The sequence below is a fragment of the Xiphias gladius genome, chromosome 7 (genome assembly GCF_016859285.1).
Source record: "Xiphias gladius isolate SHS-SW01 ecotype Sanya breed wild chromosome 7, ASM1685928v1, whole genome shotgun sequence".
Taxonomy (NCBI): Eukaryota; Metazoa; Chordata; class Actinopteri; order Istiophoriformes; family Xiphiidae; genus Xiphias; species Xiphias gladius.
The window spans coordinates 14,660,445-14,687,558 of record NC_053406.1 but is presented as its reverse complement, the minus strand read 5'-3'; the positions used below and the strand labels follow the sequence as shown (position 1 = coordinate 14,687,558).

The following is a 27,114-nucleotide window of genomic DNA, read 5'->3' as shown; positions in this document are numbered from 1 at the left end:
AATTCATGAATCACACTGACTTTTTTTCTGTAGGCTGTATCGCCAGTATTGATGCTCTTGCCAGCTAAACATCTGATAAACATGTGACTTCCAACTTTCCAGGCCGATACTCAAAACACGACATTATGCAAAACTAAACATACAAGGGGCTGGACATAGTTCCTTTCACCTGTTAGCTTGTGTCTTGTGAACGTCATTTTATCAAAATTCAAAACAAGGGAACTGAAGAAACCAAAACACTTCCACACACAACTGTTGTCTAAGAAAATACGTTTTATCTAAGCCTTTGAGCTTTTCTCATGATGTACCCTTTGTGTTGTATAAACACAAATCTGAATCCTTGGAAACTGAATTCTGATTATGAAGTTTCTCATCAATTGTGCTGCCTTGTTAGATTTGGGATTTCAAAACGATGTAAATGTGTTTAGTGGTGACTGGATTTTCCCTTCTATACAGAAAAAAATCACCCTAAAAATCTTAAATGATATAAAAACTTAGAATTTCAGTGGTGGTTATTTTCCTTACCCCAACATGTAACTTGTGAAACGTAGATGATGTATTGTGATGCTGAAATTTTCTATATAGCTGCAACTGATTTTGTTTTCAAGAATTTTTAAAAGACTATGATGCATCACAGCCATGAGAGAGTGGTGTAGCTTAAACTAAAACACTTTCTCACCAAGCAGTGGCTATTACTGTCACTCTTTACCTAAAACCCCCAGTTAATGACAGTTCAGTTATAGTATGTTTTCTGGGGTTTACTAGGGTGGTGAATTATCATGTCCTTATACCCGCAGTAGCAACTCCTGCTGCTAGGTTGGGATACATGTGTGTTGGGATGGGATTGGGAAAAAATGAGGAATCTTTTTAACAAATGAATCGTTTTTAAAAAAAAATCTTCACTAGCCTAAGGTAACCCATGTTCATCCCACTTGGCAGCAGACAAATCTTGCACCTGGGACTGAGGGTTGCCGAAATGGATCCCACTTTCTAGCCCACATGACGACACATTTGTGTTGACCCATACTCTAGCCCATCAGTAACACACGTGAGACTTATATGGACATTTTGACATGGAAATAATTTAGACAAAAGTCCCAACACTTGTTCTAGATACACACTGTGATTGACATAGAAACACTGTAGGAAGTGTCAGTATCTCACTCGCACCCGCGGAATGTACCCTATCCCGAGCACTGGACTTCCTTCCCTTTTACTGATGACTGGCTGCATTCCTAGCTTACTGACACCCCGTGCACTGTGAGTGAGTCTTACAGTTGCACCACATTCAAGTCCAAAGTCAAGTGATGATATATTCAAATGACTGTCAGGATTCCTGTGAGTGCATGTACATCACCAACCTCTTAATGCACTCAGAGCAACTCTGGGCTCAAACCACAACAGTAAAAAGTTCTGTGCACAACATTCATTGAATTTAACTGATAACAAGAAGGCTTATCACTTGCTGCAGCCTGTAACAGGCAGTAAGTTATGATGCTTCCCTGTCTTGCCTTTTACACATGTTTTTGTCTTAAGTTGTAAAATTCTCTCACATTTCTTTCTCTGTGCTAGTGAAATTAAACTGCCCCAAGCTGAATAATATAGTCGTAAGCAGGGGTTAAAGTGGAATTTGGCAGGTCACCATTGCGGTGGGCCACCAGGATTTGTCCAGCCCAATGTCCAGTCATTCCAATTTATTTACTTAATAATTGAAGGTGGCGGAACGCAGTTCTTTGTTTTTTATTCACCAACATTAATCATATCACAAAAACTCTGGACAAACTCTTGACTGGAGTCAGCTGTGAAATAAATTCTTTCTCGTCTAATCCCTTGTGCTCTACAAGTCAATCTTGTCCTTCACACACATTCCAGCACATTTCCTTGACCTGGCTTAGTTCACAAGGAACGTAAGCGCATGATGATGATGACGATAATTAGGACAATCAAGAAGAACTCTTCAGATTTATTGAGGTAGGTCATGTCACTTGGCAGAGGTCAGTTTGTGCCTTATTTGGACACGCGGCCACAGTGAACCTAATGCACTCTGTAAAAAGTGGTACAGTAGCATGATGAGATTCTAAGCAAAAGGAAAACTGGAGCAGACGCACACTCCCTCATGCCTCGCTTGCCCTGCCGAGACAGGAAATCCTCCTTTTGATTGCGAAATGAAGGAGCAGAGTTAAGAACAATCACTAAACCCCCGTCGTGTGGTGCCTGCACCTAAGATCTCTGCCATGGACCCAATGGCATGGGCACACTGACAGACACACACATTACGTGCATTGATTAGCCATTTGATAATGCCATACAGTACCCCGGACATTATTATTTATTCCTCATGTTTATTTGAGCCTGCAGGACTTGAGTTTCTTTCAGTCAGTCTTCGGTATTACAAGGCCAAACCTCAAGAAATGTGATCAGTTCTACCATCATCCAGCTCCCTGATCTTTCCAGTCAGGATGAGTTAAAAGGCAGCCGCCCTCTCCTCTGTCCATTTATTCGTTCACGAGGTCATGGAGAACAATATCTGTTCCTATTCACACTGGCACTGAAAACAAACACAAGATATGGCAAATTCTCCTGCATTGCACATGACCATTTCTGGTCAAGAAAAGATTTTTTTTTTTCTTAAACAAAAACAGACGGAGGTTTTTTAACCGGTTCCAATCAGATTTTGAGTGCACTTTTGGAATATCTAAGTTAATATGACAATGTTGTCCTTGCTAACTTCAACATAAATAACTCACGGTTATATCAACACTTGTAGATTCTGCAGCGTAGACTTTCAGATTTTCTTAACTTTTCATCCAAAATGAAGGCATGACAGAAAAATATCATACTTCATGGCTCATTTTCTTTGGCATCCAGTCATCCCTCACGTTTTTCATTCTCCAATATTATGAGTATCCTGTATATGTTACAATATCTTGATAAACCGATACATCAGTCGATTTTTACAGTATGTTTCTGGATTTTGTACGTCACTGGTTTCCCCCACTGATTGGCGCTGACTGCTCATTTACTTAACCTCGGCTGTACTATAGAAAGAATACTGATGTTATTGTGGCACAAACCCAATAAATATGTCACAACTTGTTCGTGAAAAGGCCTTTTCAGTGGCATGTGTCATGAATTTTCATTGAGCTAGATTTGACAGTAATACCTTGTAATGTTCTTCCCCTAATGGCCACACTCAGTGGACAGAACTAAAAGCGTAGTGTTCGCACAGTATTTGCTAATAAACACATGAACGTCTTTGACATGTGGTTTAAATTAATTTGCCTCCCAATACATGTAAGAACCATTAAACATAATCATCGTGGTCCTGCCCCCTCCTAATCTCCTGATATTAGTGATATAAACCAGGTTTTCCCCTTCAAAAAATGTAACTTTGTAATTTTTGCCTTAGCTCACCGGTCCCGTTGGATTTAGTTGTTAGTCATCCCAGAACAACTGGAGTCATTTTTTCATCCTCCCTTTCATTCTTTCTTTTATTCTGTTGTTTTTCCTTGTACACATGAGGCCACCATGTCTGGGATCCAGAACGACCGTCTCAGGAGTTACTCTCGGTTGCAGCCAGAAATCGGTCTAGAAATGAGGCTAGGGGATATCGGTGGGGGATGACGTTGTCCACATTGCTGCAACAGCTTTCTGAAAGTAGATTTCCAATTGCAATACCTCATCAGAATAAAAACAATTGGAATAGTTTCCTGATTAAGCCTATAAAGTTTTCTTTTTTCCCCCCTTTGGTTTCACTTTGGCGCTGGCTGGAGTTGCTGTGTTCAGGCTTCACTGTGTGACCCATTACTGCTATGACCTGGGGCAAATGTGTATGCCAAGGACAGTTTTCAGTTGTGCTGTCTGGATCGCAGATGATGAATGTATGAGAATGTTTGTCCAATACATGGGGTCATTGTCAATACTGTTACAGGCGTTGAATTAAAAAACACTGATGCCTGAAACTTGTTTTGGCTAGTGTCATACGTTGGTGATGACCTTTTGCTTTTTCTGTTTTGTGTGCCAGGTGTGTATGTACCACCTGGTGCTGGCATTGGAGTGGGAGGCATTGGAACAAGAACTGGATTCTTTCCAGGTAACAGAGCCTCCAATGACTGTCTTGACGGTTTAAACAAAAATAATCCAGAACACAGCTACAACAAAAACAGTCTGTTTATCATTAGCAGTGGTATTATAATGAAAGGTTTTACTAAAACAAAACAGTGGTATGAAAAGAAATTAAATGTGAACCTGAAATTGAACTAAAAATAAAGATACTTACAAACCATGTAGAAATGGAAAATTTGTAGTTAATATGTAGTAATATGTGTTTAATAGATAATAGGAAGTCCTTCCTTCCTGCGATACTGTATTACATTAAAGCCTAACCTTCACAGTAAGGCCAACTCAAAAACAGCAAGGATATGACAACTTCCTACGCCTTCCTTCCTTCACATCAAGGGATTGTTACTGTTCCTTGCATGCTCTACACCGATCAGCTACAACATTAAAACCAGTTACTGGTTTTAGGGTGTTTGAATGGTGTATATATACAGTATATATACGGCATGACAACATCAAAACTATTGTGCATAAAGTTCTATATCTGTGAAATTGTGCATTTTCTTATAGCTGATTTTTTGTTGACCTCTGCAGTGTAATCATGCTGCACTCTTACTGTCAACGTTGCCTTTTCCCAACAACTAGAGGAGCGCCAGTTTCCCGTAAAAATGATTAAGTAAACATACACAAATATGTGCATGCATGGTGTACAGCATATCTCAGTGCTTTTATTTACAGTGTAGTCACATTAAAAAAAAAATACAGCATAGATTTTGAACCACTCAAAATGTCTGTGTGGACCCCTTCTCCATCGTGACATAAAAACTTACATATGTGCATACATACCGGATATAAAATGACACAAGATGTCACAACACGCTCTCCTGGTGTCCTGAGAGAAAGCAGGACGAAAGTAAGCTGGTTTAATGATGACTTGGGGGGCTAAAAAAACTGTCCATTACATCACTACATGTAGGCATATCATAAATCAATACTTTGCATGATTGTTGTTTTACTAGGGTCTGCTGGAGGAGTCCCCGTGGGCTATAAACCAGCTAAAGCTGCAGGTGAGTAGAGGAGACATTAGAGTTATGATTTTTTCCCCATATATAAAATTCATTTTAATAATCACATCTGGTTTACCACGAATTGGTTCATGCACTAATGTGTCAGTGATTTGGACACAAGAAACTAAAACTATTTGTTTTTTATGGAGTAAATGATCTTGTAAAATATTTAGAAATCAGTCAATTTTTGCAAAAATGACTTTAACCTCATCATCACTTGATACCTGATTTGTGGATTTACTGGTGTGATTTTATGATAAACTAAATGCTTGGTTTAACTCATTGCTTTATGATTATTAATGAATTCTTTCAGTAATTTATTTAAGTTGGTCCTTTCATTATTTCCTTATATTTATTCCAGACTGATCTGAAATTAAATGCAGAGGGTTATCTGTGAAATGTTTGCAATAACTCCTTATAAATGAAATCTTTTCCATGTAGTATTCTCTCAGTCATGACAGCAGTGTTGCTTTCTCAGGGTTCTGATCGTTTGTTCAAATGGCCATTTCCTCCATTGGGCTTAATGCACAGCCACAGATATTCTACGTGGTATTTGTCTTTTCACACATCCATAGCAGATCCACTTTAGCAGCAGTTCACCAACCATAGCCAGTGTCCTGGCACAGCCTCAGCTCCCATTTGCTGAATAAGTTTGAGCCTGTGTGCCTTTTTATGTTAAGCTAGGAGTACTAAAGCCATGACTGCAGGAAGAACATACGTGATGAGACTTTTGAACTGTGATATTTTTATACCGTGAGTTGAAAGTTGTTAATTGGATATTTGTGAGTCGTATTTAAGTGCTAAGTGAGGCTTGTTACACATTTCAACCTCAGTCATGAGCTTAAAAATGCATGATGACGATAAGGACAGGATGACATGACCTTAACACTGTTAGCCAATAATGCTGATAAATGTTGACAACAATAATGGTGATGGCAGTATTGATCACGATCATACCTGTCTCTTTTTATCCCTTACAGTAGGAGGTTATGGAGGTGGAGGCCATGGTGTGGGCCCAGGTGGTTTGCAGCCAGGGGGTGTTGTGCCTGGTGGCTTGGGCATTGCAGGTATGAAGATTTTAAAAAAAACCCCATAAAAGACACTTTTTTTTTGGTATAGCCAAACAGCGTACAGCTGCCTTGAGGAGCTGCTGTCGCTATCCTTATGCCAGCTGCTTTATTTCAGCATCTTAATATCATTAACTGAAAACAGGCATGAATGCCTCTTAAAGAGAAAGACAAGCATTTGAAAAAAAAAAAATGTAGTTGTTGGAGCGGCCTGGCAGTCAAATTGTTACATTGCATGCCACAGAACCACAACGTCCATGGTTCGATTCTGTCAGGGGACCTTTGTTGCATGTCATAATCTCCCTCTTTCCCCCTTGTGTCCTGTCTCAGCTTCACTATCAACTGTCCAATAAAGATGACAATGCAGAAAAAAGAAATATTAAAAAAAATTGTAGCTGTCTATTTCATAATGTTTGAAAAGTTGAAAACTGTCTAAAACTGTAGCTGTAGCGCATGCTCATAGGTCTATTTTGATATTACAAGGCAAAAGTTAAGCCTCTCATACATCTTCATCTTTTCACTTTTCACTTTTCACACACAGGACCAGGTGGAAAGGCCCCTAAACCAGGTAAGTTGGAGCATTTACACATTATTCTGTTTTGTGGAAACTGATGTAAAGTAATAGAATGGGCAGATTTTATGTTGCATGTACATACTATACATTAAAATAGTATGTAAATATATCCAAATTATCTTGTGAAAAAAATTAGCAATTTAAAGTTTTATGAAATATTTTGAAGATGCAATGTGGTCTTACTCAGTTTACATTACCCAGTAATGCTGTAAAGCAATACTGTGATAGAGTCGAAAAGATTTCTTGTGATTACAGCATGGAAAATTCCTCTGCATTACATATAATGTTGAAGCACCTTGAAAGGAAGGAAAGAGAGTGTATTGTTATGGGGTGGATAAAGTAGGTTAATGTATAGACTGTATAACACCCGCACACCAACAGTAAAGAGAGACCTGCACAGATGGAGAGCAATGGCTAAAGAGAAACAGTCTTTTGATTGGTTGTCAGCAGGTTTTCCTTATCACCCCTGTGTTTTTGTCAGGGTTGGTTTACACTGGCTTGGCATCTGTCTAGGGCATCCTGTCTAGGTGGGACCATACAAAGATTCCACCACTCCTACACCTCTGCTGTATTTCGGAGTGATGATTGGCACAGTGCAAACGGCCATCAATGCCTGCCAAACAATGGTGCCAGAGCACTGATTAATGTTATTTTAATGTTAGACCCTTACAATATCTGGAAACTTCCGAGTTGAAATTTACCACAACCTTTCTCTCCGATACCGTACAGTAAATATTTTCCTTTGCTGGATTTCAGTCTGCGCTGCATTGATGCCTTAGCAATGTTTAGTCATCATTTAATTTCCGTAAGCACTGCTGATACAATCTCAGCTTACCTCTATGTGTTTAGAAAGATAAGGAACCAAGTAATCGTCTTATAGTCCTGATAACTCATGCAGCCTGTTACAGAGGGGTCCCTGTGGAGTGCCATACCCCCATCCACAAACAAGAGTTACTGGAGAGCCAATTTGTGAAAATGACCTAATATCCAGTATTTGGTGAGAGTTGATTTTGGCCGGGCTAAGCAGAGCATTACTCGGGAAATATTGCCCTAGCTTTTGTATGCATTCAAGTTCTTTCGCCCTCACCAGGTGTACATGGCAGAAATTACGTTACTGAGAAAAGGGGAAGAAACCTATGTTAAAAGCAGCTCCTTATGTTTTTTAAAATTTGGGTCCAGGTGCTCCTTCCTACATTCCATACTAATCTCTGTTGTATGGAAAAAAGAATTAACATTAAAACATTTAACACAGTGTGAACAGCCAGGGGTCAGCTAAGGTTCTATAAATTTTTTAAATGAAAGGAGAGGGGTTGTAATATGTTCCACTTCATGACTGTAATTGTGTTCAGTAATCCCTGAATGTTGGTTTGCACCAGCGGTGACTTTTCATATCAGCAATTTCCATTCCATCAGAAGAGTATTGCCTGAAGCTGGTAGGTAAGCCTCACACAATGGCAGGTTGAAACCATCGGCATCAGTTAGCAATGTGTTTGGCTTGTGCCACGGAAAACATGCCAGACGAAATTATTTGCTGTCAGCGTATGAAAAATCATTGACCCTTTTTTATTAACCATTAATATATAAAGCAGGATTCTGTTGCTAAAGAGACACAAGTGCCAACAAATATCAAGAGAGCTGCCGTTCATTCTTATGTGGAAGCCAAGCAGTGACATTGCATTCCCCAGATACGCACCTTGCTTGGCCAGTAATGGAGAACAGCAGCTGGCTATGTGAGTAGCGTGACTGCAGTGATTTGCAGCGTAGCTCATGCAAGACCTTGTAAATGTTACACTAATTGAGCAGCCTGTCAGCATCCCGCGTTGATGACACAATGAAAGCTGGAAAGAGGAACTCTCTTTTTATGAACAGCTGTTGATGACCGTCTGCTTGCCTGTGTCCCCTCGAGCAAAGGTGGATTCAATCCTCACGGTGTGATGGCCAGAACTCGGCTTTCGTATGCTAGCCTCTTGTCACTTTCAGGCAGTGTGAAGGGAGTTAACAAGAAAACATCGAGGTTACTGTTTTTCCTGTGGGTGTAGTTTTGTTGTACAACAGTCCTGTTTAGGTTGAGAGGGAATGTGTCTGGGTGAGATATCTACAGTATGTGTCCATGCTTATCTTGCCAGTCGACTCTCCAAGAGCAATACAAATTGTAGACAACATGTTGTCTGTTCAGCCTTTTTTCTCACTGTCTGAAAACTGATGATAGCAATGTCATACAACACTATATTAATCTTAGAGCAAAGAAAGATTGCTGTATATGAGCAGTCAGAATCTGTAAGCAATTTCATTTAGCATTTCTCTGGCTATATTATCGATATCATATAGTATATAGATGAAGTATTTTTCCCATCCCCATTTTCAGTGAGGGTCTTCATGACTACATATTAGAAGCATGGCTAGCACTTAGCTCCTTATTAGTGTCTAAGTGCATGAATTATGTGGGAGGTGTAAATTAAAGAAAATAGAAATGACTAAAGAAAAGAAATTGAAGGCTGGCTGGCAGTGGGTTGTTTGGGGCTTCCCTCGAGTTGGCATCAGCAGCAGCTAGCTCGACCGCTCGAGCGGCCAGTATAAACGGTGTTTGTCAGAGGCGTTCAAGTACTTGTTTCGTTGTTTCGGGTTGCTCCAAAAGGAAACAAATCTGAAATTAGTTGGCTAAAAAGTTTTTCTGAAAAAGACAAGGAGGCAAAAAGGTGAGGGCTCTCTGTTGGTCCAACAGTAGCTCAACAAAGCTGACCCTCAATGCTCAGCCCACGACCAGCTAACCAAAACCCCGAAGAAAATTGATATTGTGAGCCCGTCTAATATGAGCCTTACCTCACCTTTATTTTTGCTCTTAATTGCCACTGAATAAACATAACAATTTGAAGTAATGGAAGAATAGCGAAAATAGTCCAAACAATCAGATGCAAGATAAAATCATGCTTGAACAAACTGCAATACACGTGTAATTTAAGATGATGGATTACACTGGTAAATGCAGCAACATGTCTCTGTGAATTGGTTTTGACAGCGTTCTGAAATCTTGGATCCAACCTGCAGTAGAACGGAGAGTTGTAGCTTCTGATTGCAGACCATACATATGTGGGTTTAAGTTTTCTCAGCCTGTAGCCAACACTCTGTTTTGATGATGGCACTCACTTTAAGGCTGTTGCTTGAAGTATTGCTCGCATGCAGTTACCATCCACCCACTCATTTTAAACTACAAACTTTGGATCATTTTGAATTTTATGTGTATCTTCCTGCAAGGTCCATCTATACACCTGATTCTTTTGGTTCATCTTCGAACCCTCTGGTTCATATCAGGGTCATTGTTTGAAGAGGCACTAAGTGTCCTTAAGAGTAGAGGAAAGGCAGAAATGCGGAAAGATAGAATAGACATGGGGAGGACGGGGAAGACACAGCGTGAAGCAAGGAGGATGGAAAGGACTGATAACTCTTGTGAACATACCATATATATGTCATACGCATACACCATCATTCACCAGCACACACACACACAAAACATTTTATACACATTCATTCATGCAACATACATGCTTAGAGAGCTTGCTGAAGGAAAGTAGACTGATAGATTGAAGTGAGTATGAAAGTGTTTAGCCAAAAGAAGATGAACTTGGAGGAGGTTCAGTCTCCTGGAGCACATGTGTTTTTCATTACTGGAGACCAGACCTGTCCTCTGAGCTGTGAGAGACTGGAAGCATCTGCATGTGAATGTGCATGGCCATGAGTGTATGTAAATATGTTTATAGTCTTCATATGTTTGTAATAACTAAGTGAGCAAATGTGCGTGCGCACACACAAACACACACACACACACACACACACACACACACACACACACACACACACACACACACACACACACACACACACACACACACACACACACACATAAATACTTAATATTTATCCTGACATTGGTGTGGGGACATACATTATCCCTTCCAGCACACAGACACACACCATAAATTAAGTGCTGCTTGTTCAGACACAGCCTGAGAGATGGCCCTTTCCTCTATTCTTACCCATCTAACTTTCCTTAACTTTCTTCTCCCTCTCCTCAATATTTCTTACACCAAGTCCCTTTGCCAAGCTTTTAGTATCTTGGAATGCAAACTGTCTGCAGAGGAAACTTTTTTATATCAGACACACACTGCCCCCGCGCTCGTCTAAGCCCACCCAGTATACACAAGGCCAACAAGGCTTGTTTGTCCACATTGGAAATGCTTTTGCTTCCCAAACAATTTTTCTTGTATGATGTCACCAGATGTTATTGTTCACGTCCACAATAATTTCGGTCATTCATCTCGAGAATTAAATTCATATCAGAGTAAATCATGATAAGATAGGGCTTTATTAGTTTTCATTGGTGTCTAATAAGTCACGCATACCACACATTACACTTTCTAATTTTGATATTGTCCCCCACATTGAACCAATGCTCTCAGTATGACTCAGTAACAGCTCCCCGGCCTGTCAATAGCCTATTCTGTGTCATGATTATACGGTTGTTCTCTAGTGAGCATGTTACCACCAATGTAGTTTTTTCCATGTTCACTGTGTTGGTTGATGAGCAATCCCTTGGCATGCTCTCATACCTTCTACCCTGCTCTGTTTGCCAGCAGGTCTGGAGCACGGACCACTATATTTCTTGCTCTTATTTCTCTAAGAGTCATTGAAGACAGTTCACCGGTTGGTTAGATCAGAGGACATAATTTGTGTATTTGTGGCTGACTAAGCAATTACAGTGATGTTTTCTGAATTACTAGAAGAGTTGAGAGGTCCATGTACGAGAGATTATTATGTAAGTTGATTATACAGCATGTGTTCCACATTGGGTGAGCATAGCTGTAGCTGATTAAAATGTGCAACGCCAGGGATAGAAGGTACATGAAGGTATAATGGCATGGCAGTATTATAACATTGCTGAAATAGTCAGTGCAAAAGGTGTCCTTACTTACTCTTGTATTATTATTTTTTTATAATGCTCGTGTTTAGAAATTATTTCTCTGAACTTGTAAAGTCGCAGTGCTGGTCTAAATGACTTGTGAAGATGAATTGTTTTTAAATGACTTCAGCTTTGGCTCTTATAGATATCCCGATGTGTTAGCCCATGTAGCAGTACCTCTGCATACATGTAATGTACAATTGGATAAACAGCTTTCCACTGTCAATGATACAATTTATCTCTCATAATTGTTCTTTGTAGAGCATCTCATGCAGTATGTTTGTCATTGTGAAATGCCTCAGGTGGCTGCACAATGATCACAGCTTTTAAAGTGACAGAGGAACTTGGAAAGTGCTTTTGAGGTCGACTCATTGAATCTAACGTCAGTGTTTAAGTTTGCGTGTTTTGCGCCAACCTGTCGAACACTAGTCTCACTGTCAGAAAAGTATTCAGTGGAATAGCAGTTAGATTCATATGTGCACCGTCTGGGAGAGAAAACACACTTGGCCAACTTAACATACCATGGCCACAGGCCGCGTTTTGTGACTGGTTTTCTTGCCCTATGCATACACCGATCATCCACAACATTAAAAACAACATTGTGTGTGTGTGTGTGTGTGTGTGTGTGTGTGTGTGTGTGTGTGTGTATTGTGTGTGTATATTTATACATACACACACAATTCATTCACAAACCAGTAACTGGTAACTTGCTTTAATGCTGTGGCTGATTGGTGTTATTTGCATAATTGAACTTCTCTAGACATGGAACATACTGATCAGAAATTAGCAATTTTACAAAATTTGTAAAACTGCTTGCAGTGTATACTCTTGATGCTTGCAGTGTGTTTCTACCTTGTCTTCATGCCTTTAGCATACATGCTGTAAGCGAGTCTTCCAAGCTAAAATGGGCAATGGTATGAGCTCTGGGTTGGGGATACTCTTCAGACATATTCAAGGGCTCAGTGTTGGAAGAGCAGCTGTTAAATTTCTTTAGAAGTTGATAAAAAGTAGAAGAGCAGAGGCTCTCAACTCTCACAGAAACAGGCTAAAGGTAGAATTTTTGGGTCAATTTGAAAGCTTATAGCATAGCGTGTTCTGCTCTGTATGACTTGTAACATAAACAATTACATCACAAACTCAGTGGATATGGTGTAACGCATGGTGTACAAATTAGCACATTTTGAATTAAGGGACAGCGGTAATGGTCTTTCGCTCAGATGTATTTGAAATCAACCTTGTGTTTGTGGAGGTGAGAGACTCACAAGGAATTAGGCTGGTGAAGTCAGACAGCCGTGGATGTCACTGGGCAAGGCAGCCCTGTTTGTCACGTAGGCAACATTTGTAATCCATGTAATGGTGATTTTTACAGTTGCCGTCATTTTGGAGCCATTTGTAAGAATTGCTCAATGCCTCAGAGATGATGTGTGTGTTCTGATGCCCAAGTGCGTTGGTTGGTGAGACCCTCCAAAGTTGGGCAGTAACTTGTTGTAAGTAAGTTGTTTCATCAATTTATGTGCTTACCACATAGTGAAACAGAGCTTCTCGTTCTAGTATGACGCATCTGTCCCATACACTGGTAAAAAATGACCACTCATAGCAAGAATGAGTAACTACACTAACAAAGAAGTTTGGAAGTCCAGTTTTATTAAACTGATTTTGACCTGGACAGTGCCCCAAAAGGAAAGATGTTAGAGAATGAGGCAACCGTAGACCCTTTCCCTGTTTGTCTGTAGGACGTCTGACAGTTCTGTACTTGGGGTCATCTGGCAAAGAGGGACGCTGAGGCTTTGGGATGTTTCATTGATGGTGTCAGTGACTCCATGGAAAAGGAAAAGGAAAACAATAAACGGCTTGCCGCCAAAGACGGCTGGCTCACACCAGCCAGCGAGAGAGGGTGTTTGTGTGTAGTGGTCTGACTGTATGAATCCTTAATTAGTCCAATATGTGACTAGTCCTGCGTCTCATGGCTTGGTGCCCATGATTGACAGCACAGAGAACCTGGAAGTGACAAGTAGGATGGGAGGTCACAGGAGAGTGAGTTGGTGGTTGGGGGGGGGGCTTCGGTGTGTCCACTTGTCTCACGCAATCTGGAATCAGTACAGCACCTTGCATCAGTCTGCTTTCATCCAGCTTGTCCTGCGTCACCTCGTAAGAATGCAATCTATCCACCAACTTGGAAGTGGAACAGTGATAATTTGATACTGATAAAAATCTCGTGTCATGACAGTGAAGGATATAATGATGGGCTTAGCTTTCAAAGTGGAAATTTATAGCGGACCACAGCCGAAGAACATAATCTACCTTTCAATCACAATAAAATGCTGATTCTCAGGGGAGCCCCCTAGAGAGCTGTTGAAGGTGGAATTATCATCAAGATTTTCCATCACATTAATGAAATTTTGCCATAGCACGCCTCTGTGCTTCTTGCAATTATCCTTTACTCTTTGTATGTTGATAGTATAATCTTTGATCATTTTACAGCAAATCCAGTGTTTTTCTTGATGCAAGACTCACAATTATTATTCTTCTGTGACCCTCCTGTCATTTTTAGACATCAACACTGGTTTCCAACCCAAACAAACTATTAAAGAAACATGTGAGTTGTAATCTTCTCCCCTGGCTTTTCAGTGAACAAACATTTGTTCTCAGACCACTTGCCTGATTAAATATGAGCTAAAACAAAGAATACAATGAAAAACAAGTTGCAAAAAATTCCCTGGACATACCAGAGCTCCAGCTCCAAACTCTGCTTTCCGAGCGTCTGCCGTCAGTTTCAGTGGATTTCTGCCATGGAATTCTTTGCTCTCTTAAATTAAACCCTTCACCAGGCCCAGCTGTTTCACAAAGTAGAGAGAAGGGGAGACAGGGAGGAAAAGGGAGGAGATGGAAAGGAGCGAGCAAATCAATCTTTCACTTCCCACGTTTGGCTTCCTCTTATTGCCGCCATTAACACCTTGCATCTGATCAATTGAAATCTCTTAGACACCATTTGGAGGAGAAAGAGCAAGAGAAAAGATAAAATGATAAATAATCGGGGCGAACAAGAGCAAGAGAAATAGACAGAGAGCCGAAGACGGTGTTTTGATTAATGTCTCTTGTATTCCTCTGGTTCTAAAACAGAGGATTACTTTACCTAACCCCAATGGAGAATGAGCAATACATTTCAGTGGTGAGATTGAAACCAGATATTCCTGTTCACACTGGCTCATATCCATCACTTGTACTGAACCTGAGTTTGAGAACTTGATTGGTGACTGAAAGAAATAGCAATGCTGTCTGGCCAGTTTTATTCCAGTTTCAGTCTTCATTTGAAATACCAATACACATGACATGGTGCAGCAGGAGGCAGTGAATATGGCAGCTTGTCCCTCGTCAGATTTTTATTCTTTTGAATTCCTTCCATTACTTTTTCCTACACAAATTAATCACCGTTGTTGCGATGCTCAATTATTTGCTGCCACACCATCCCAAATTTCACCTCAACAACCTGTTGGTGCACTTGTCCCTGCAAAGCTGTGAAAGCCAGTGGTCATTTCTGAAAGGAAACTGGCTAGTAAACCATGTTTCTATCACACTGTTTTTTTTATAAATCCAATAGGAGGAAACTATGATGCGTTGTGGTACTGCATCACTGACGTTCCAATTTCCTTGGCCCCCAGTACTCCCTCCTGTGTAGTATTGGGTTTCTGTCCCTTCCATCTTGTATTAGAGTGCTGACCTTTTGTAGGGTTCCTTTGTCCAAGGTCCAAAGGCAGTTTGGGTTTCAAGTGGTCTCTCAGGCTTCCCACTATGCCTTGAGGGTCACCGAGAAAAATTAGCCACTACATTAGTGTTCGGAAATCCTTCAGCTTGTCAGCAACCAACTAAATACTGGGAGCAGAACCAAAGAAAAGTGACGATTAGATATCAGGGTCATGTCACAAACTTTCCATTTGTGTTGGTCATGACAACAAACAACATTGGTGTAGACTTCCAATATGGTGTTAGCTAAAACAGGACTATTTGTGTGAGCTGACATACTACAATGATGGTAGTCCAACAAAAGCATGCTTACTTGAGCTGAAAGGATGGTGTAAATATGGCTAAACAGAGAGGTTTTATACAAAAACTTTACCTACCATCTCCTTACCTACCACCCAAAAACACAATCATTGGATGGATGCCAAACCGACAAAGGCCCAGATTTTGTTTTTGCATGTCCTCTCACTTTGACCTTGAAAATACACAACCTCTAGGGTAGTATTTTTTTTCCACTTGAGAGCATTTTATTTTCCCAGTGTCCAAATTAAGTGTCTTTTCCTTTCTTCCTTGTCTAAACCTCATGTCTGCCCAAGGCCTGTACTCATGGTCACAAACACACACACGCGCACACATACACACACACACTCTCTCAGGCTGACTTCTTGGTGTCTGCATTTTGTCTCCTGATCTCAAATCAGAGAGCTGAGCCCAATGAGGCAGGTGGTGGTCAACCCTGAGCACGGCTGCCAGAGTCACGTTGGGTCATGCACATGTTAGCACAGGTGCGCCATGTGATTGATGAATAAGTTAAATGTCTCCACAGTTCTGTCTTTCTTCACTGTCTTTTGATGTTTCTCCTCTGTTGACATGTGTAATCTCTCTGTTGCACAGACTGTGCTGTATATTTCCAGCACTCATGCTGACAGTCATATAGACTTCAGAGTGGCCAATGAGGCAGTCTGTGATCTGGAGGCTAGACCAGACAGTACAGTTTTAAACATTTCAAGCCAGACTTAGTCATTTTAAGGGTTTTAGGCATCAGCAATGTTCCACATATCTTGCAACTCAATTTACTGTCAATTCCTTGACGTTTTTTTGGTATGCGTATCCCACTGATAAAAATGTTACAAATGATACAGATTCCTTGTGTTAGTGCAAGTGACACTGGGAAAGGGAAAGCCCTTGATCAGTCTGATTTATATAAGAACTGATTACTTCTGTTATTACTTCAAGGTGTGTCTGGGGATGGTTGAGCAATTGAGGAGAATCGAGCTGAAAACTTTGAAGAAGATGGATTATTACAAGAACGCTTAGCTTAGTGTCTGGGCTCGCACTGAATGCTTAGTCCATTTGCCAAGCCCTTGGCAGGGCTAGTGCCCACATTTGTTTTGACTAGGTCATGAAACTACACACTTCCATCTTTCTCTCCGTCTCTTCCAGCACATTCCTGCTCCTCATCAGTATCATTACCTGCACTCTGCAGATTGCTGGACTGACTCCAAGCTCTAACCCGCCGGTCTAATGTGTCTCTGTCTCTCTCTCCCTTGTTCAGCTTGTTTCCCATACTTAGTTGTTCTCACACCAGATTCTTTGGCTTACAAGTACTGATGAAAGCAACTTCCTAAGGGGACTAGCTTGTTAGCAGCATTCAAATTTCCCCTTGTTTCAAAAACAGTCATTACTCCAGCATGTTCGTCTCTGATTGGGGAACTTGTTCAACCCAGAGCTTCTTTTGATACAAGTCTAAGAGATTACAAGCCTGAGAATCATGTGACCAACAGGTTATAAACATACAGAGTCGCATATGTTAGCCATAGAAAATAGGCATATATCACTTTAGCAGTTGTGTTCAAATTAATAAACCTAGATTTGGATAATATCCCACCTTCGCTTACTTTTTTAAAACTTTTTTCCTATACTGCTTTGTAAAGTGTCTCACTTGAACTGTAGCATGTTTTAAGTTTAGCCAGATGAATCAAAGTTAAATAAGATTAAAGGAAAGTAGAGTTTTCTGGATGTATTAAATTAAGTATTACCTTTTTTAAGTTTAATTTGGAGGTTTGACATACTTTCACTACACTAAACCCAGCTACTGCAAGCCTCCAGATAGAACTATTTTCCAATTATAATACTTCTAATGGCACTTGTAAATATACATGTTTGAAGACTTATGGCAGAGATAACATAACATAATGTACTTTAATATTCCCTAAATGTTAGCGTGAACATTGACTGTACAGTGGGCTCCATTTTCCCATTTAGGCTCTTAATTTTAAGGGTCTTCCAATCTTTCTCAATCCATGTGCAAGTGGTGAGCATTGTATTCCATGTCCTTTCCACACTTTTTCCATTTCCCTGTCTTCTTGCATTTTTTGGTCTTGTCAACAAGCAGAGGACCAATGCTGGGGATATGAATTGATTCATGCATCAAGTCAAGCCAAAAGCTTTTGCCGCCCATGGATTAGTTTGGGGTTTTAGTCTCACAAAGAACAGACTTCTACCTCCAGTGGTTTGAAAAGAGCATAACCAGAAGACAATCATGTTTTGTCTATCATGTTCCTTAGTCAGTGGGGGTCAGCTCTTTCCCTTGTGCCGAAGGTGCAGTCCTTGGCTCTAGAAACATAAATGGGAGTGTTTTCAATCACATTTAATTAAGCACACATGGTTGTGTCATATTTCATGTACTGTCCTTTTATTTTTTAATCTACATTTTATAGTACTTGCAGGTCCTTGAAAATGTTTTGATGAAACAATTGAAGGGTAACTACTGCTGAATAATTTGCTAGTAACTCATTATAGTGACAATGAAGAAAGCTGTGCTTCTTTTCTTTAACTCTCCTTGCCCCATCTGTAATTTACTGTATTTGTCTCTCTCCACTCGGCCTGTCTATCATTTTCTTTTCCACCCAGGTTATGGCAATGTAGGAGTCGGTGTCCTTGGAGGAGGTGAGTACTTGTAGAGTGTGACAATTAAGTGTTACACGCTACAAATGTTTGACATTTAAATGACAGCAGTTTAGAACATTATATTCTCAGTATAATAATATACATTTTAAACCAATTTCATAAGGTTTCATAACAAAGGTCTTTTTTGAAAGTTTATACTACAATATAAGTCACGCTCACATTTGCTTCTTTCTTTCATTTAGGTGGTTATGGTGGTTTTGGTGGCTATGCTGGACAGAAGGCTGCCAAAAGAGGTATCGCTTCTGTTTTTGTTTGTTTTTTTTCTTTTTTTGGGGGGAGGGGTAGTTTGTTTGTTTGTTTTTAACTTATATTTTAATTTCAACTTTAGCATATGCAATACAATTTTAAAGCAATTTCACATTTTCACATGTCAGTTTTTCTTTATCCAGATGCCAGCTGCCTTGATATTTGTCCAGTTTTAGGTGCATTAAAATATTTATTACAGAACAAATCAAAGGAACCAAATAAAGTGAGTAGCACAGAAACTTACAAAGGAAGGGAGAGAATAACTCCATTAATAAATAAAGGTAGAGTATATGACTGGATGGCATATGATTAGTTTTAATGCATATGTGATCTATCCCATCTCATACAGTTCCCATACTTTATAGATCTAAACGTTGTATGATGAGGATCAGGTTTCAACCACCTAACTGTAAAACACAGAGTGACTTTTATTACAAGGGGCTGTATTGAGCATCAGTCACTCTATGGCAGTCTCCCTGGTGTACTTGTACCTCTGGTGAAGTGGACCTCTCTTAAGGTCTTTGCTGCTTGGAGTATACTTACACTATATAAACCAGAAAGATGTCACTTTATTTGATCACATCATTTGTTAAATGTCAAAGACTATGATTTTGAAGATATCAGTTACACTAGAACACAGAAAAAAAAATCAAACATTTGATGCTGGTTTGTCTCTTATTATTTTTAAAAAGAATGTAAGAGGCATGTGTGCATCAGCTGTTTGCTGTAGGTCTGAATCCAGCCATCTTTTGTTTATGGATGCTTCCATTGCACACAAAGACAAGTGAAGAAATCACAGGCTGTGGAGCACTTTTTCCTTGATTTCTAAACAATGTGCAAGTGCTGAAGGCTCACTGACTGTGATGGAAACTGGCGGTCATCAAACATGATGATGGAACATTGATTGTTGGCACGAGACACTGGTTATGTTCCACTTGCTTGTTTTGAGTTGTTTGTTTTTTATGACTGGAGTGAAATTGTGTGGATTTCCACTCTCAGTTTCAGCCTTTCAGAAAAATGCCTCAAATTCAAGGTTCCTAAGTCTGGCTCTCATATTTACATTTAGCCTTGCAGTAAAAGATTCATCTAGAGGTGGCATGTCCGTGGTGTACTATTTAGAGAGATCATCTCTGCCTTATGTTAAATGTGCTTGTGTGTGGTTTATTTCAAATACTAGTGTTTGAATATTCAAATTTGAAGCTTGAGTTACCAGCGCCTACTACCTGGTTTAGGAAGTAGTTATGAGTATCAATGTGTCATTAAAACGGTGCTGAAACAACGAAAGCAACAGAAAGGGCACATTAATTCTGATCAGGTTCCTCAATGGTTATTGTCTAAATCTCTCATATTAACGCACGCCGCTGAAATTCTGGTCGCTCTAAACACAGATGCAGGAGGCCATCTGTTACCACGAGGAGGTAAGCTGATTCTTGGCCTGATGACAGACTACTGTACAGACTTGAACTATACTGAATACCGACATGAAGGTTTTCAGACGTTTGAAGGCTCTGCATGCTTGCATGTTGTGAGAAAGCCAAAGCAAATGTTTCGTATTAATGGTAACTCAGTATGAAAAACAGTGTTTGGCGAACACATGTACATTTTCATCATGTACCTGCAGACCTCAGACAGTTTGAATTTCAGCAGAGCCTAGCGTGGCCTTAAGGTCTGTGCTGTGTATGTGCACATGATTTTGTTTAAGGCTGATTAAGCATGGGTTCAGGGCGGACCATGCATGTTCAGGACTGTACTAGGGCAAAGAGCCTACTCCTAAGTATTGGTTGGTAATGACAAAACTTCACTTCACAGAATCAGTGTGTATTCATTTCATGACAGTCTAAATAACAACCTGTTATAAACCTGTTACGGATATAACAAAACATTCAGACACAGATATATACAGATAAAACAAAACATTCCCTTGCCAAACTTTTCTTCACCAAAGCTCCCAGATCACATACTTACAGGCAGTACGCAATGTCTGTCCAGCAAAGTATGGGGAATTTAAGATTAAAAAATTAAAAAAGGGTTTAAATAAATAAATGAATTTGTTTTATTCTGCTGCCAGGCTCCCTCACAAGTGAAGCTGACAGCTCATTTCCTCCACCAGGGGATAGCCAAAGAAATGAGGCATTTGCTGATGCAAGGCAAATGCCATGCATGATGGCTGCCTCTCGTGATTAGATTAAACTTCAGCCATGTTGCTTTTGATCATGCAGTGATGACAGACTAGTGGGGCCAGATTAGCTGCTCTCAATACCAATGGTTAGTCTAAGGACCTGGATCCCTGTTAGGAGGTGAGGTCTGACACAAGCCACATAACTGCTCATTGCTCCTTTTCAGTATCACAGGTCCCTCTAGTGGTGATGTGATATACAACTATAGAATACTTATGTTGCAAGGTTTTTATTAGTGTGTAAATGACTCTGGTGCAACTGATTTTGAGTTTAACCCCAAGCCCGAAATTGTATATTTATATTTTATATTTATGTCTGGGCACTTTGTGTACGAACAGGCACTGGAGGACCTGTGGTTGGGACAGGAGGAGTTCCTGGAGGCCCAGGAAGTGGAGCTGTAGTGCCCGCTGGAGGCAAGTCACACACGCAACACATCATTCTGCACATTTTCTCATTTTTATTTTATTTTGCACTGCTTTTAAAGTTAAACTTGTGTAAGCTACAGCTTGTGTTTATGTACTGTGTCATACAGTGACACGGTGATTTCTGCTTCCCAAGTACCAAGTACAACATTTCGAGCCCAAATTGGCTCTTCGTCAGGTAGAGTGGAACTGATTTCTCTGACAAAAAGCTAATCTGGGCTTCAGACAGTACTTTTCCTAATTTAATAAACTAATCATTTTAAAGAGACGTCTTAACAGTTTCCTTAGAAGGCAGGATTTACAGCTTCAGTGGTTTGGACTCAGCACCTGGACAAGAAAGATGTGTGTTTTTCACACTGTCTATTTGTCATACTCCCTTGATGAGCCAAGTAACACTTTATGTTTGTTTTTTTTTCAGTACCTGTTATTCCTCAGACAGGCCTTCCAGGAGGGGCTGGTGTTGGCGCAGGAAAGAAAGCTGCTAAAGTGCCAGGTTTTGTAGACTCAACAATTAACTCATAAAGCTGAAAGCAGACAGGACGTTGTTCACAAGGCAGCAGAGTTACTTCAAATTAATTTTCCATTGCATGTGGGAGGTGGTGCCCTTGCAAAAAAAAAAAAAAAAAAAAAAGAATTGTTTTCAAAATAATGGTGTTTTACAAATTTTCTCCTTTTTTAATGTTGGCTCTCTTCATGTGAGATTATAAACCCTTTGTTTAAATGAGCTTCATCAATATGATTTTACTTACATTTTCAAACATACATACTGCAGCTAAAATAAAGTCAATCTTATATACAGTATGTTCTTGTCATATATTGTAATATGCTTTCTTTAGGAATTTTTTTAAGAGCATCAAAACATTATCTCTTCTGTGCTAGTAAGAAGCGAAGAATTAAAATTTAAAAATCCAGCATTCGATACTAAGATCTCTATTTAGTAAGAGAGAAGATTCAACTGATTATATATATATATATATATATATATATATATATATATATATATATATATATATATATATATATATATATATATATATAATAAAAGCAAATTCATTTATAAAACACATGTGGACTCAGGTACGTCATTGCAGCTCATAAGAAATTATCCCATTATGTTTAAATGTAATTTCTGCCTTTTTGTCCCCTGCTGAAATAGAACTAGATGCAGATGAAGCACCAACATATATAACTCCTTTCATCTGTAGAGGTGAAGCCAAACACAGCAACAGCTCCGCCAGTGCAACAAATCGACAGACAATGAAAAAGTCAATAAGCTGCCAGTTTTGTAAGGTGCCAGCAGCACCTGCCTGGCTTTGCTGCATCCTGTCTGGCTTCACTATAACGGATTGGTGGTAGTGTCTTGTTATTATGATTGACAGGCATATAATTTTCCTGGTCATCGTTGTCATAAATGCCTCAAACAAAAAGATTACTGCGGCTCATGCATGCCAGACCCTTCTCATATATTGGAATGTGGATGCAGAAGTGCAGTGCTGTCCTCTCTCATTGGCTGTGGCAGGTGTGGGTGTGCCTGGACTTTACCAAGGTGGAATGGTGCCAGGAAAAGGTAAGCAGTATTTGTCAAGTGTTACATCGCGGGAATGGTCAGTGCTTTTGCAAAAGAAAGTGCTACGGGGATTGTACAGGGATTTAATGTAGTTGTTTCTTATGGCACCTTCAGGGTTTGGTGGACGTGGAGTTCTGCCTGGAGTTGCCACCGGCACCGACCTGAGTCAAAAATCAAGTAAGGTTTATAGGTTAAGTAAGGTCATCAGTGTTGAATTCTTTTTATCGTCGTTGCATGAAACCTGTATTTTTATTTTTGACAACTATTTTCATTGCCTTTTTAAAAATAAAAACATGGGGAACACTGCACTTCTAACAATGGGGAAACAATATAATACACAATCTACACAATACCTGACTAGACAATATTGCAAAGATATCTTCAGTGGAACACATCGTGTGTTCAGGACCATGATGGAACAGGAGCTTTTTAGTTTCAAGGCCAGAGTTCAGTTTGCTGTGTTTGTTTCGTTGCAGTAACTCTGTCTAGTATTTACATTCAAACAATGATCTTCTTTCACCCGTGTGTCTTATTGGATGTCCTGATATTTCTTATGCAGTCGGAGGTGGAGTACAAGGAGGAGGTCAAGGACCAAGTAACTTTGTTTATGATTGTATCTTTCTTAAAAACAAATGTATTTGTATTTTCAGTATTACTGGTATTGTCCTATCAATATTTAAATTTATTTCATCCGACACAGATGGCCGTGGGTTTGTCGGACCAATGCAGCCAGGAGTGTTCCACGGATACCCCCTCAAATCACCCAAAGTTCAAGGTGAGACCTGAATCGAGAAAGTAACTGTGTTATTCAGAAGTTACATTCTTGAGTTCATATGTGATGATAACTTCAAAGTGACTATTTGAACTTTTTCAATGTTGCAGTGTTTTTTCCTCCAGCACACAGACAGTCTTATTTGCCTTATGGCCTGATAACCAGTGGGCACTTCTATGGTTACCGCCCTTTGGTTTTGTATGCTGGGTTTATCCCTGGTTGATTCTAAAGAGAGAAGTCTGTCTCTGGGGTCCCAGAAAGGTTTTATTCATTTTGTTCCACTTGTCAACTGTCCCCAAAAGCAGATAATTGCCTGCTTTGTAGAAATTCTCACCGCAATGCCACTGTGCTCATGGTCCCACAGTGGATGAGACCACGCCACTACTAAACTTTGCTGCAATAGTGTAAGCATGCCAACTCACCCATGTCCATCGGGGTGCTGAAAAATGCCATTAAACAAAGGATTACAGTTTTACAAAATTTAATTCATTTAAAAAGATCTATTTAAGGGCTCTCTGGAGAGAGGGGGGCCTTGTATTACCCCGCAGAGTGAAGACTGAATTATATTTACATTTCATCATTTTTCATCGTTTGCCTAATATAATCACAACTGTATGATCACTGAAAATGCGACCTTACAGATACTGTAATAAGTTATTTTCTGGCATTTTTGCCCAGATTTGACAGTGGAGAGACTATATAAAAATGGAAAGAGAGATCGGGCCAGACATCTGACCACAGTCTCCGGCTATACTCAAACTGGGGGCTTTCAGGGTACATGGAATATGTTCGCAATGGTATCTGGTATACTGTATATATGTATATGAGAATTACCATGTAAACCTAGTGATCAGTTATTTTTGAATAAGGATTATGTGATAGAGGCAAAACAGACTGCAAAGGTTCAGCACGTCTGCAGACAGGAGGCAATTTAGTAGACTTTGCTACTGTGTAGGACAACCCTGATTGGGTGAATGACTTAATCAGTAACACAATGAATACCTGAGATTTTATGGATCTTCCAGGTGCTACAGATCGAAAAACATACAGTAGTTCATACAAAAAAATGCAGTCAAGTCAATAATCTCATTCAAAACAATTACACTGTCAATTAAAATATTGACAATGTCCCAGATAACTAATGTTAGACTTATCATTTAAGTACTTTGTTGCAATCTTCCTTGTCATCTTCTCAAGAGGTTGCTTTTTTCTCCTCAGGTGGCTACGCAGCAAAACCTGGAGGTGGCAAAATTCCCTTTGGTACAAATACTTTTGTGCTTTTTTGCAAAGATTTGGTATAACTGTGGCGTCAGTGGAAATCCAGAGGTTGCTGATGTGTCACATTACATTATGTTCCAGGTTATGGGGGCTTTGGTAACGTTGGAGCTGGCCTGCCAGGAGGAAAAGGTGGCCCTGGTTCAAGACCTGGATATCCTGTTGGAACTGGTGAGTTTGTATGAATCTACTGTTTACTGATATGAAGTAGGGAAACAGAAAAGACTAAACATTAGACAAATGCCTGATGTATTTTTTCCTTTTTGCAGGAGTCGGGCCTGGAGGCATCTCACCTGCTCAGGCTAAAGCTGCAAAATATGGTAGTCTACCAAATTAATTACCAAGACACTGCTTTTCTATTGTGTCTTTGTTTTCCTATAAAAAACATGATAAATATTGTGTAACACCAGTGCTGAACGTATTTGTATCTAACGTCTGTGTTCTCTGCCCCAGGTTTGGCTGGCATTGGAGGTGGTGGTGGTGTTGGTGGTGTTGGTGGTGTTGGAGGTGTTGGAGGTGTTGGTGGACCATATCAAGGGCAGGTGCCAGGAGGTATAATATCTAGCAAAAGGCATAAAAAAAAAAACAAAGTGATAATGATAACAAGTGATGCTTGATGACTCATGACTGAAAATCTCTTTATAAAAATAGAAATTGTTGTATGGTGGGAAATAAAGAAGCAAATTTCCTAAATTTGGTTCAAATGACATGTTAGGCCTAGCTACACATTGTGAGCTCTCATCTGTCAGTAAATATATACTGTCGTCCAAATATGTCATTCTGAATCAAAGACATTGTTATTCATAAAGCCACACTTAAATAGTTTTAAAAAAAAAACAAAAAAACTTTTCATTGCCATTCTGTCTGGTTTTACTATGTACTTTATCATGATTTCCTATCTTTAAAAAATTTTTACCACAGGATATGGAGCTGGTTCCAAGGCTGCTAAATATGGTGAGAACTTTCATATTTTGTGCATATAATCAAAGAATAATTATAATCATGTGCACATATATCTTTTTTTAACATTAATATTTTCACTCAATATGTAAGTAACAAGTTTGAAAATCATATCTAAAGTGCTTATTATCATCATATGTTGTGTAGAACCTTTCTATTCATACTGAAACACTTGACCTGTTTCTTCTACTGGTGTTCCCTGGACAGGAGGAGGACCGGGAGGTACACCCATTGGAGTATCAGGAGGAGTTCCAAGATTACCGGTGGCTGGTGGATTTTCACCAGCAGCCAAAGCTGCTAAATATGGTATGGTGTAAAAATGGAATTATCATGTGCACCTTTTTCAAACAAACATTATATTACTAAATTACTATTACTAAAATTTGTACACATGTCTTGGAAAGTACAATATACGTACTCAATGTGGAGTAAGTATTAGCTATAATTATGTTTTCTCTCTTCCTCCCAGGGATAGGAGGACAACTGGGGACAGGAGGACAACTGGGGACCGGAGGACAACTGGGGACCGGAGGACAACTAGGGACAGGAGGACAACTAGGGACGGGAGGACAACTAGGAACAGGAGGATACTCTCCTGCTGCCAAAGCTGCTAAATATGGTATGCAAATTTTTTTTAAGTGGAAGTCCAATTAAAATCTGAAACATCATTATTTTTTCTGCTTTGCCCAGATGTGTCTTATGAAAGAGTTCCTGATCTCACTGACATTACCTGTTTAAAGGTACATGTTTGTTTTGGACAATAAAAAAAGTCCAACTGAAATTAAACTGCATGTTTTGTTTCTGCTACAACATACATACCTGCCCTACCTACTCTGTTGGACCATTAGTTCTCAGTCTACGTTGATGGAGAAATTGTCAAATCACATCACTTTACTTTAAACCATATTAGATAAACTTGTTTTCCACAGGACTAGGGGGACAGATAGGAACAGGAGGGCTCGGGGGAACAGCAGGAGCAGGAGGATACCCTGCTGCTGGAGCAGGAGTGGGAGCAGGAGGATACCCTGCTGCTGGAGCAGGATTGGGAGCAGGAGGATACCCTGCTGCTGGAGCAGGATTGGGAGCAGGAGGATACCCTGCTGCTGGAGCAGGAGTGGGAGCAGGAGGATACCCTGCTGCTGGAGCAGGAGTAGGAGCAGGAGGATACCCTGCTGCTGCCAAAGCTGCTAAATATGGTAATAATAGATTGCTATTATCAAATCTCAGAACTTGTCATGTGGTTCCTGTGAGTGGATCTGGATTCTT

General features: G+C 39.9%; 1 protein-coding gene across 14 annotated transcripts in view; it reads left to right on the top strand.

Annotated features, from left to right (window-relative positions):
• elna (elastin a) overlaps positions 1-27,114 on the top strand; it is a 59,245-nt gene that overhangs the window by 17,166 nt on the left and 14,965 nt on the right. For 9 of the 14 annotated variants that reach the window (XM_040131091.1, XM_040131095.1, XM_040131084.1 and 6 more), the window contains exons 2-21: positions 4,025-4,093; positions 5,079-5,126; positions 6,107-6,193; positions 6,735-6,761; positions 18,373-18,408; positions 18,612-18,662; positions 21,191-21,265; positions 21,693-21,767; positions 22,794-22,841; positions 22,956-23,018; positions 23,401-23,436; positions 23,542-23,616; positions 24,832-24,873; positions 24,973-25,059; positions 25,158-25,208; positions 25,342-25,440; positions 25,810-25,842; positions 26,056-26,154; positions 26,318-26,467; positions 26,778-27,044. In XM_040131091.1, coding sequence (XP_039987025.1) covers positions 4,025-4,093; positions 5,079-5,126; positions 6,107-6,193; positions 6,735-6,761; positions 18,373-18,408; positions 18,612-18,662; positions 21,191-21,265; positions 21,693-21,767; positions 22,794-22,841; positions 22,956-23,018; positions 23,401-23,436; positions 23,542-23,616; positions 24,832-24,873; positions 24,973-25,059; positions 25,158-25,208; positions 25,342-25,440; positions 25,810-25,842; positions 26,056-26,154; positions 26,318-26,467; positions 26,778-27,044 — 1,518 coding nt within the window. The remainder of the gene's footprint in view (positions 1-4,024; positions 4,094-5,078; positions 5,127-6,106; positions 6,194-6,734; positions 6,762-18,372; positions 18,409-18,611; positions 18,663-21,190; positions 21,266-21,692; positions 21,768-22,793; positions 22,842-22,955; positions 23,019-23,400; positions 23,437-23,541; positions 23,617-24,831; positions 24,874-24,972; positions 25,060-25,157; positions 25,209-25,341; positions 25,441-25,809; positions 25,843-26,055; positions 26,155-26,317; positions 26,468-26,777; positions 27,045-27,114) is intronic. The other 5 variants (XM_040131086.1, XM_040131087.1, XM_040131083.1 and 2 more) reach the window with 5 other exon arrangements.